Here is a 12,579-nt window from a genome sequence, read left to right on the forward strand (position 1 = left end):
CTTTATGAGCAGCTGCAAAATCAGAGATAATTTGCCTTTTACCACTATAAAGGCAGTATGAAGAAGAAGCTTGTTTTCCAACCTCACCAAACTAAACCAAGAACAGCAAACGAAAGACTAGATTTGTTTCAGGTCAGGATGACAGGATAAGAAGAAACCAGTTCCATTTTAGGTCTGGTGGAAGTTTTAGAAATTTGCTGTTAGAAAAAAGCCCATCTTTTTGACATGTAGGTGTTTGAGAGCTTCAGACTTTAATATTTTTTTAAAATATTATTTTAATTATCCAACTTTTTTGGTCATATAAGTACCCTCAAGTCTTACTGTTGGGCTTCATACTTTTTTTAAAATTTTTTTTAGGATGAGGATATATTTGCTCAGTTTATATATATATATATATATATATATATATTTATATATATATAATTTTCCTATTTAGGTAGAGCATTCACATCTACTTCTAGAATTATCATCAGGAACCCTGTGTTTTGCCCTGCACTGATAAGAGGTTCAAATAAGTGGTTTGTCTGAAAGACCACTCCAGAGATACTTTCAGCTATAGCAAAGCATAACCTAGGGGAAAAGGATATGGACAATATTCTCTTCTCACTTGATTCACTCTATGCACAATCACCTCTTGCCCAGGTCTTGGCTGTGATACATTGAGATGTTAGAGCTCAGTTTGCTTGCATTCTTCCACGAGAATTTGGTTCTGCATTGTCACAGTGGGAAGGTAATCATTGACTGGGTCTTGAATGCTTGTAAGAACCTGACCTATCCCTCGGCTGATTCTCTGCCCATAAGACCCACTGCTGTTTTTGGCTGAGACTGTCTGACCTCTGTAGACTTGAGCCTGATGCTCACATATACCGAACTTGCTTAGCAGGATAAACACATCTCTGCGGAAAGCTTTGGTGAAAATAGCGTAAAGAAAGGGGTTGGCACAAGAATTGAGTGGGTAGAAAAGTACCAGCAAAATCTTGGAATTGGAGACAGTTATCAATGGTTTGTTCATAATGGCAGATAAAGCATGGAAAGAGATGGGAGCCATGCACAGAAAGTCTGTGAAAATCAACACAGCCATCCTCTTGGCAATTTTGGTGTCTTTGTCCCCTGACTTGTACTGGGGGTTTCGCACAGTTAGGTAGATTTTTATGTAGCAGGCACAAATGATGATGAAAGCAATAATGTTACATATTAAAATGAAGACAATGTAGGCTTCAGCCACTGGTGTTTCAGTGTCCATAGGCAAGCAGATGCTGACTTTGGTGTAGCTGCTGACCCCGAGCAGTGGCAGAAGGGCGAGCAGGATGCAGGAGAGCCACCCTGCCAGCATGACGAGCACGGCGTGGCGCAGGCGGATCTTGCGGTCAGGCCGCATGGCGAAGGTGATGGCGTACCAGCGCTCCAGGGTGATCACGGTCAGGGTGTACACAGAGAGCTCGCTGGCAAAGACCGTGAAGAACCCGGCTGTGTTGCAGCCAGGCCCCGTCTGCCACTCTATGGCATGGTTGTAGTACTCTGACCTGGTGTAGAGATCCACTGAAGCGATCAGGAGGAGGTATAACCCCATGCAAAAGTCAGCAAAGGCCAAGTTACACATCAAAAAACGAGGTACAGTCAGTTTATAATGACTGGTGAGAAGGATGAAAAGGACAAAAATGTTGCCTAGGATGGCAAGCAGGTTCACAAACCACACCACAATCCTCAGAAACTGATATCCCATTATATCCTCACAGGGATTAAACTCATCAGGCTCTGGCGTGCATATTACATCTTCACTGCCTCCACAGACAGGATAGTCATAATGACTGTCAAAGGTCTGCACATCTTCCATTTGAGGGTTCTTGAGCTCTTTGCCAAAGCCAAGATTTCCTTCTCCACGCTCCTCCAAAAAAATGTAATAATGGGGATTTTCATGAAAACTTGTGAACTTGGTGTTTGTGTCATACACAGCATTGGTGTGGTCTGTGTATTCTTCTGCATAATCTTTGTAAAATGGGTCTCTGAGAGTCTTGACTGATCTCTTCTGAAAGCTGTGGCTGCTGTGGTTACACATCAGGTACTCCAGGATCCTGAAAGAGTAGAGGGGGAAATCAGTGCTGGCATTTACAGTCTCACTGGTGCACAGATTGTGAACATAGGGAATGCTTAAAAAGCAAATCATCCTGGATGAAAATGTAGCTATGGAACTGTGATTGGATATATTTTTGTTAACTGACCATAAAACACACTATAGCTTTTCTGGGCTATTTTTATTTAACTGTATTTTTAATTTTATCCCCAGTAGTGATTTTACTTGTTTGACATCCATAATCCATCTTCTTTTTTGAGATCTACATTCTTAGTAGGTAAGAAGGCATTTATTTACTCTTTATAACTTCTTGTATGTAACATACAATATTACTTTCTTTTTCACTGTTGCTTACTATTCAATTTCTCCCAGAACTTCCATCAGTCTAATTTCTGTTCAGTAGCTTCTTTACAGCTAACTAGCAGTGCAGGAATTTGGAATTCTGTACCTCATGGTGTGATGCAGCAGTATTTGCAGTCAAAAAATTTTCAGTAGTTAACAGCTTTCCAGTTAGAAAACATGAGACTTGAGGCTATAACCTCTCCAACACTTTTTTTGCAGGCCTTGCTGTAGCACATTACCATTTTCTTTATTCTTTCACTTTAATTCTGGGCTCAACAAGAGGAGGAACTGCTGCAAAAGGCCTTACAAAAAAATTCTTCTGCCACTTTGCAATTGTAACCTGTTGCAAAGAACATTGTCTATACCTAGAAAAAATTGTTACAAAAGTGCCAGTAGATGTATTTTTGTAAACATTTTTTTTACTGATATATTAAAAAAAATGCCAGTTAGTGAAACTCACCCACTTTTTTTTTTCCAGCTCTTGAAAGCACAGCAGTGACTTGGGTATGATAGGTCAGCTCGCATTAGCTGAAGAAATACCTTTACAGCTGGTAATTTCTTTAAAGTCCATGTATTTTTAGCCATTAGTTCTTTTAGGCTTTCCAATCCTTTGGCTGGAAGGTTGGCAACAGCTGTTCTGGAGACATCCCTAAGAAAGAAAAAGATTACTAGATCAGGGTTTTTTTTCAGATTGTTACTGTTCTTCAGGAGTTTCATAGAATTCTATAATAAAAATAAAATCCTAAGGAGGTGGGGATTTAATATTGCCTTGCTAAGTTCTGATATCATTCAAATTCAAGTAAAGCTGTTCATTTCTCTGTAATTTTCTATCTTTTAAAGCTGTTGTCTTTAATGTCTTTTAGCACAGAATATGTATTATAAAGAAATATCATGACTTTTAAAATTACACCTTTAAAGCCAACGAAATAAAAATACATGTGCAACCACACAGTTTTAAAAATCCTTTAAAGAAATCATATCTTCCATTGGAAGAGTTATATTCCTTTAGACTTCCTTAGATTAATTTTAAGCTATTGGCACACTTTATTAGAAAGCATTACAATTCCTAAAAGAATATTCTCTATATACTGAAATTCAAATCTTCTGTCGTAGTCCATCCTGAATCTCTCAGAAAACGGCGTATTATGTTTGTTGCTTTCTACTTGTCTGCTGAGGTGGACTCATGAGAGAGATGATGCACAGTTGATGGGGAGGTGGCTTTCCTTTCAGACTGCCAGGTGAGTGTCACCTAGTCCTGCTAGTGTTTCCTACTCAGTTTTTGCTTTGTCCCAAACTTCTTCTAGTGACATTTGCAGTTAAGATGTTTTTAGAATTACAGTCTGTGAAGAAGTAAACCTGTAAAAAGAGTTCTAGGGTAGGAACATCGTTTGAGCATTGTTTTATCATGAACACTCTCATAATAAATAAATCTAATTTTTCTACACTTTCTTATCCCTCTAGAAGTCTTGCTTACTGTCTGGGTTCTTGAACCCAAAAGGAAATTGGAACCAATTTTATGCTTTAAACAACTTTTAAATGTCTACAACATTTGGGTTTGCTCTGTTGATTCTTTTTTCCTTTTGGTTTGTTTGTATTTGTTTTTAAATTGAGTTAGAAAATGCTGCTCCTTTTTGTAGGAGGACTTTTTCACTTCTAAAAGCTCCCTTGCTATCATATGTTCTTTAATATGTCACAACTAATTAATTTCAACTACATAAAATTCTGTTTTGTACTTCTGGAGTCCTTTTTCATAGATATTTCTACCGACAGCCTGAAATGGCTCTTAGAAGAGTCTGAATATTATCTGCTACCATTTTACATTCTAAAGGATCACAGAGTAGTTGAGTTTCCAAATCATCCAGTTTGACCTCCTTGATCAAACCAGGGTCACCTGGAGCAGGTTGCTCTGAGCTGTCCTCCATTGACTTCTCAGCATCTCCAGGTCAGGAGACTCCACAGCCTCCTTAGCATTGTGTTATGGCATTTGAGCACTCTCACAACAAAGAAATTTTTTCAGATGTATGATAAGGTCCCCTCTCAGTCACTTCTTCTCAAGGCTGAACAGGCCCAGCTCCTTTAGTCTTTCCTCATGAGAGAGGTGCTCCAGTCCCTTAATCATCTTTGTTGCTCTCCACTGGACCTGTGTCAGGAGCTCCAGGTCTCTCTTGTCCTGAGGAGCCCAGAGCTGGACAGAGCACTCCAGCTGTAGCCTCACCAGGGCTGAGTAGAGGGGCAGGATCATTTCCCTTGTTCTGCTGGCAATGCTCTTTCTTCTTCTGTAGCAAAACATCTTGGTAAATTAGATTTTGGAATAGATCTTACCAAGATAAGGCTTTTCAGCAACCCTTATGGGTCTCCATCAAGTTCTTATGGCTGTGGCAGCTATCTGCAGGTAGGCTAAACACTCTGTGATGGGAGAGGCTAAGACTCTTTGAAAGGGAAATTACAACTCACAAACTTTGGAGAGTTTTTTGAAGATGTTCAGGCACAAGCTTATGGAGAAAGATGATCCTATTTGTGCAACGAGTTGGGAATTCTGACAAGCCTTGACAAAATCAGATATCAAGGGCTGTTGAGGTAACTAATCTGTTATGTGACAAAGGGAATGTCTCTCCTGGATTAATTGAAAAATAAAAGAGTGGGATAAAAGCCTGAGATGACAAGATTTTATGTGAGAGGAAGAATGGAAAGTTGATTGGTATTTGAATATACACGTCATTGCAGCAGGGCCCACAGAGGCAAGGCTGGCTCTGGTACTACTGGAATACTCATAAACAGTATGGGAAGGAAGTGAGAGGAGCTGCAACAAAGCTTGTTTCTGGCACAAAGTAATATCTGGCTTTAATGGTAGTGAAAGTTAAACCTCATTGTCTAAAGAAGCAGAAGGCTTCTGCAATAGCAGAAAAATAATATGCTTCGAAATTAATGAATATAAAGTACATTTAGGAAAAAAAGCAATTTCAACCTTACATGGATGACAGTGGGTTTGAATTTAGCTAGCACTCTGGAAAGTTCTTGGAGTCCTCTGCAAATATCAAGTCAGTGCTTTTAGTAATGTTGAACGAAAATGGAATGCTGAGAATTCTTGGGAAAGAAATAGAAGATGGAGGAGCAAGAAAACTTCACGTTGTAAATCTATTCTGACTGTAACTTAAATACTATCTGCAGTTCTAAAAATAGTATATGCAGTTATAATAAGAGCATAGAAAGCTGCAACTAGGATAATAAAAGTATCAAGTTGTTTATATATGAAGTAATAAGGTGCAGATAAGGACTTCTCTTGGGAAAAGCTATGTCTGGAAACAGCAGTAGTAGACTATAGTGCCATGCAGATTATGAAGAAGGTGATTTGTAATGATTATTCACTCTTGTGAGATGAGTTTTGGAACTCAGTGGAGTTCCAAAGAATGGAGTTTCAAACACACTTAAGAATGTGAGGCAAGAGACTAAAAATAAGAGAAGGCATAATTTTTTACACAACTGCATAATTGTGAAAATCAGTGCTGGGGTTCATCACGTAGGCCAAAAAGCTAAGTAACAAGAACACTGTACCTCTTTTGGTTTGGTTTTATTCACATTCCCATCAGAATTGTCTGGGTCAGCAAGAGCACCCTGGGGGACAAGGGCTCATGGTTTGGAAACAGCTGCTGAGAGGAGCTTCTCTGGATGTACAGGGAATGGAGCTGCAGCTCCTGGAGAGCTGCAAACAGAAGGGAGTTGCAGGGCTCCAGTTGTGGAAGCAGTTTCCCAGGGAGCAGAGGTGAACATGCAAAGTCTGTGGCAACTCAGAGTGTTACCAAGTGATGTTAAAAAGTGTCAAAGAAACATCTGTTCAGTGAAAAGAAAGGGCTTGGAAGAATTAGTTGTAAGACTGTCATTTCTGTTCTATCTTACCAAATCCTGTGAATTATTTTGTGTATGTGCCTATGGGTGTATATTTAAGCAGACAGGTATTGCAGGTTTTGTTTTTAAACACTCTGTTTTATACTGGAGAGCTTGAGGGAAAGTTACAGGAACAGATGCCTTAAAGTTCTTGTTGATTTAGGATAAATTTCTGATGCAGGGCTAGCAATAGATGTTTTGTACCATCCATGGGCCATATTAAACACAATGGCTCAGAAGTTTGGAAGTTTCCAAAATCACAGTTTGGGAAGTCCCTAAACTGCTGGTATGTGGTGTCTGCCAGCAGGAAGTCGTGTGACCCTCTCTGTACCACTGCTATTGCAAATCAAAGAACATCCTGGGAGTCTGGAGATAATTTGTCTCCCAGTGGAAGATAATTTTTTAGTTATTCTATCTAGGCCCACATTTTGTTGTGTGGTGTCAGCTGGCCAAGATGAAAGTGTGGACTTCTCAGGGATTTTTTTAGCTTCCAAATCTAGTCTTGATGATGATCTAAACAGAATCACAATCTACTTAAAGCAGCATAGCAGCTGTCTTCAAACTAGATTGAAAATATTTATAAATAATTACTAATCCTCAGAGCCATGTGAATCCAAGTAGTTGGAGTTGTCCAGACTATAGTATCTGTGCCTGCGTTCATAGAGAAGACACATTTTCCTGAATGAACTTTGTGTGCCAGTGTACAGAATCATTAAGGCTGGAAAAGACCTTTAAGATCATCAGTCCAACCATCAATCCAACCATCAATCTAACACTGTTCAAATGCTTTAAAAGCCATTCTGTGAAAAAATCCAATCTAAACCTCCCCCATAACAACTTGAGGCGATTTCCTCTTGTCCTGTTGCTTCTTACCAAGCCCTGATCAGCCAGATATGGTCAGTCCCAATCAGTTAAGGATGATCAGTCCTGATGTTGGTCTGCTGAGAAAAATGGGAACTGACTGCAGTTATGTCTGTCTCATTAACATCCAATCATATTGATAGCTAAGATGATGTTTAAACACAACAGTGCTTACATTGCATCTAGGAGTGTCTTGCTGGCACTGCTAAGCTATAGCTTACACCCTTAAAGAAACACAAGAGAATGGCCAAGAGGTCTGATGGACTTGTCAAATGGATCTGTCTCAAACTGAAGTGGCCATAAAGCAAGCTAGGTAGGAAACTGATAAAAAGATTGATAGCAAGTCACAAGGACTGGATGGTTTTCAAGAAAAGTTCTGAAGCAGCTGAAGGAGGTAGTAGTTGAATTGGTAAAAGAGTCGTGGAACCTTCAGCTTTGCTCTCCTGCAGAAAGGCAGCAAACAAGCCACCACCGAATATGATATACCTGGGGAAAGTCAGCACGTAAGGGGCTTTTGTAAAAATAAGTCCTGCCTTGTACACTTCTCTTGAGTGTTGTACTTACGATCTGCTCAAAGTCTCACGGGACTTCTACAAGGCCTTTGACAAATGCCCACAAGGTTGAGACAGAAACCAGGCAGACACACTGTTGTGGAAGGTGTCACATGCTCAGGATTATGGAAAAGGCGAGCAACAGTCTCAGCTAGCCTAGAGCCAGACCAGACTTGAGCTTTTAAGTAGCCATGGTCTGCAGCCCGCTCAGGTACTGCAAGTGCTTGTGTAGAGTTCTACACTGTGAGGTGGAGCAGCAACCAAAGTGCTCTCAACCAATCTCAACATTTTGGCTTGGCAGTAGTTTTTGTTTTCTCCTCATATATTTTCTTGTATTTCCAGGCTGTTGCTTATCTCAGCTGAAATTTACACATTATATTGAATATTAAGGAGACATTGGAAATGTTCAGATAAACGTGGGAATAAAACATAGCTTATGAATTCACAGATGTTGTTTTCTGAACCATCTGTATATTATAGAAGTGTTAAACAGATATTCAGTTGCTCAGGTTTTTTTTTTTCTTTTTTCCTGGGTTATTATATTTCAGTCTAATTCTTTGTTGGTTTTATGATGTCAGTATTTCAGAACTAGATCTAAGTGATATTAGCTTTTGTCAATAATCCTTTTCATTGCTGGAAGCATGCAATTGTAGTATGAAATCCAGTAATAGCAATAATTTAAAAGACAGGTAGTTAAGAAAATGAGATTGAATGCATCATAGTACAATTGAGAATTTTTACCTAATCATATACAAATTTCTGACAACTGGAATAGGTAAAGCATAAAATATATAATAGATGGGCTTAAACTACACATACTATTTTAACTCTACTGAAAGATTTTTTTAAATCTAGAAATAAGCATGGTTTGATTAGCTAAATACAGAGTGCTCCTCTTGCTCAAAGACTTGCTTATGTCCCATGGGAGGAACCATTCCTAGATTGAGAAATGATGCTTTAAAGAGCACTTCTGCATTCTACAGATAATTAACTGCTCACATGTACCTTGGGTGACCGTAATATTTTGAATTTGGACTCTGTTCAAAAGCTAATTGAATAATGAACCTGATTATATTTTTGTTGTACTTTGTTGAACTTTTGCTCTTGGCAGCAGCTCTTGTTGCATTTAGTAAATCAGGTCCACTGAGTTGCTGAATCCTTGCCAAGGTTTCATTTTGAGGTGAAGAGCAATGTACTATCATTATTCTCTTAAAATAGTATTCTAAAGGGAGCAATCAGTGTATACATCCACATACATCTGAGTATACAACAGTGACAAAGGAACCAGAATTGCTGACATCTGTTTTCCTCTATTCAGTGAGCACAATCCCTGCTTCCTCTGCTGTTGTAAACTGCAAATTCGAAAAAAAAAAATTACCTAGCTTTTCAATTCTTAAGTATGTTTAATTAGGTGGTCTGAGAGCATGGCCAAACTCACACAACATACATATAGCCACGCACAATTCTTTGTAGTTAAATCTTTGTCATTAAAGCTTCTTTAAAGCCAAAATGGAACATTACCCCATTAGGGTGGATCCATGGTCTGTATTTCAGCCTTTAAGTTGCCGTTGCTGCTGAAATACTGATCAGAAAAAAACCCACGATCTCTGGGGCACACATTCCAACTACCATAAATTCCTATCTCACCTGAAGAGTGCATATAGGGAACTCCAGACAATAAGTTCCGCCAGCTTGGTAGGGAGGCAAGACAGAATTTCTCTTTAGAGCTCCATAAATGTTCCTTTTTTGATTTTTTTTTTTTTTTGGTTTATACTGTTGCCACTAGAAGCAATTACTTAAACTATTCTCATAACAAACTAAGTTGTTCACACTGCCCAAGGGAATATGAAAGGGGCTGTATTAGTCAGACTTTTCAGACTGTTACCCTAGTTAACAAATGTGTGGTCTCTCTGTAAGTAACTCATTGGTCAGGACGGCATAGTGGGGGTGTGTACTAAGGCAAGAATTGCAAGGACATTTCTGTTGCCTGTGGGAGATGTTAATGGCCATTGACATGACACAACCACAAATACTAGGTTTTCACTCAGTTTTCATCTTTTGACTTCAGCCCTCTTAATGTAATGCATATGTGGGAGTGTCAGAAACTCTTTTGTTCCTGTTAAAATAATTCTACTTCCTGGAGGTCAGCTAAGAGATCTGTCCAGGTAGAAGGATTCCACTTTGAATTGTTGCTCATTTTATGGCAAATCTTTTCCACAATACACATGCAGAATAATTCCTGGTTATCTGTGGGTAACACGAGCTCCTAAGCTGCTATTAAAATTACATTAAAAAAATTAAAAGCTAATAACTTGAATTATTAATTCTGTACTGGTTTTGGTTGGCATAGAGTTAAATTTCTTCATAGTAGCTAGTATGGGGCTATGTTTTTGATTTGGAAGTGAAAATAGTGTTGATAATAAAGGGTTGTTTCAGCTCTCCCTGGGCAGTACTTATACACTTTTGTTTTACACACCATCTGACCAGTGAGGAGGTTAAGGGTGCACAAGCATTTGGAAGAGGATATCCAGGACAGCTAACCCCAGCTGACCAAGAGATATTCTAGACCTTACCAAATCATGCTCAGCAGTAAAGACTGGGTGGACATTTGCCAAGACTGCCATTGCCAGGGGACTGGCTGGGAATCAGTGGGCTGGTGGTGAGCAATTGTTTTTGTTACATCACTTGTTGTTCTTGGGTTTGGTTTGTTTTCTTGACCCTCTGATTTTTTTTCAACACCCCTTTTTTAATTATTAAAACATTATCTCAACCCATGATTTTTCTCATTTTTACCCTTCCAATTATTTCCCTCATCCCATTGGGTGCAGGGGCAAATACATGGCTGTATTTGCTGTATCAGCTGTGGAGCTGAGGTGCAGGCCAGTGTTAAACTGGGACACCATCCTAGGAGCTTTATCTTAGAACTTACATAACAACATGATGTGAAATACTCTGGCTTTTTCAATCCACTGTTGATTTACTGTGCTTATATACCATTTCTGGCCTTCTGCCTTGGAGAAGCAATACCTCTCTCTGTAATGACACTATAGTAAATACCACATCTCTCTTTAGTTATAAGTACTGCTAGGACTCTTATTAGCCATGAAGGTGTATCATTCTAAGAGGAGATGAATGGCTGGCTGTTTAGACTGCAAGTGTAAAACATGTCCTGAGATCAAGGATCAGTGTAGCTGGGATAGCACAATAGTTATGGAGGACTAGGAAAAAATTCAAGTAATTTGAGATATCTAACTTGAAAACAGGGTAAAAAGGAAGTTCTTTACTTTTTAGGAGTTCTTTTATTTTTTTAGAGAGACACATCCTAGGAGCATCTCTAGCCCCTAAACCAAGAGGTTTTGTGTAACTGTTACATCTCCAAGCTAGCCTTTGCTCAGGAAGCTTAACTGGCTCTTACAGCATACAATTAACCACCCACAACCTTTTGCAGCATATTATTACTTGTTCACCTGTCTAGCATAACAGCAACAACACTGATGCCTTAAATATCCACAATAATCAAGAGTCAAAAATCTGTGCTTCTGCAGGCTCTCACCTGTAAAAAGAGTCCTTCTTTTGTATTACAATTGTACACCCATAAGACAAGATGTAATACAGAATATTGCATAAGAATAATTGGTAGGAACAGTATATGTAATGTAGGATGCAAGCATTTCATAAATCAGTTCCCTAAAGCACAGGCTTTGTTGCTGGTATTATTTTTGTAAACATGCCATTCCTGTCCCTGCTGCTCTGATGCTAATGGTTGTAAAGAAATTGTAGGCTAAAACAGTATTATTTTTAAAGCTGTCTCTAGTTCATTTTCACCTACTTACAGTAGAGTTGGTCCACTGTGCACTCCCAGAAATGCATCATCATTGATAACTTTGAGGTATTTGTTCTTGTGCAGATAGCTGCAGAAACAAACAAAATACAGTGATTTGGAAGTAGTTATCCATAGGTTACTGAAGATCTCGAGTTTACTTGCCTGCACAGATGTACAAAAGCAATATGTATAAAGGCCATCCTTTCCCAACCACATACTGAAACATAATCAGTTGCTTCATTTTCTGTGTACCCAAGAAACAAAATACAGGTTTTCCATTTTGAAAAGCAATTAAATTCCTCAACAAATACTTTATTTTTGCTAATTTATTTATTATCTTTGTTCCAATTTTTTTCTCTCACTGTCATACACATAAGAGCACGTGCATATACACTATCTCCAAGTACATACGTGTGAGGATGAGGCCAAATAGTTTTGTTTTCATTCGTCAGAATGGGGTATGGGAAATGACATGATGGAACACATCATGAACAAACAGGAAAACTATTTCCTCCATGTTTGCAAGTTCAGCAAAATTTTTAAATACTTTAAAATCCCCATAGTCTAGTGGAAGTTTCTATATACAGGCCAAAAGTTAAGATCAAAGTTTTGTTATAGGAACAGTAAGGAAAGAATGGGATGTTTGGTACCCCATTATAAACATTCACAAGTTAGCTTGTGATGTAGCTAGTAAGATGGAAAGTGATCACAACAGATGTCAGAGGATGTCTGTGAAGTTCAGAGAGTCACACAACATTCTGAGTTGGAAGGAACCCACAAGGATCATCAAAATCCAACTTCTGGCCCTGCAAAGAACAGCCCCAAGAGTCACACCATGTGCCTGTTGCTTAAACACTTCTGGAACTCTGTCAGGTTTGGTGCTGTGACCACTTCCCTGAGGAGCCTGTTCCAGTGCCCAGCCACCCTTGGATGAAGTACCTTTTTCTAATATCCAACCTAAACCTGTATGGCAAAACTTCAGGTCATTCCCTTCTGTCCTGTCGCTGGGTACCGCAGAGAAAAAATCAGTGTCTTTCTCTTCTCTTTCC

At 39.0% G+C, this 12,579-nt stretch overlaps 1 protein-coding gene across 3 annotated transcripts in view; it reads right to left on the bottom strand.

The window, feature by feature from the left end:
- Positions 1-667: 667 nt before the first annotated feature.
- TSHR (thyroid stimulating hormone receptor) overlaps positions 668-12,579 on the bottom strand; it is a 45,505-nt gene continuing 33,593 nt past the window's right edge. For all 3 annotated transcript variants that reach the window (XM_005417442.1, XM_005417441.1, XM_005417440.1), the window contains 3 exons: positions 11,541-11,618; positions 2,874-3,062; positions 668-2,072 (listed from right to left, as the gene is read on the bottom strand). In XM_005417442.1, the coding sequence (XP_005417499.1) occupies positions 668-2,072; positions 2,874-3,062; positions 11,541-11,618 (1,672 nt within the window). The remainder of the gene's footprint in view (positions 2,073-2,873; positions 3,063-11,540; positions 11,619-12,579) is intronic.

This window comes from Geospiza fortis, unplaced genomic scaffold, assembly GCF_000277835.1.
Source record: "Geospiza fortis unplaced genomic scaffold, GeoFor_1.0 scaffold54, whole genome shotgun sequence".
Taxonomy (NCBI): domain Eukaryota; kingdom Metazoa; phylum Chordata; class Aves; order Passeriformes; family Thraupidae; genus Geospiza; species Geospiza fortis.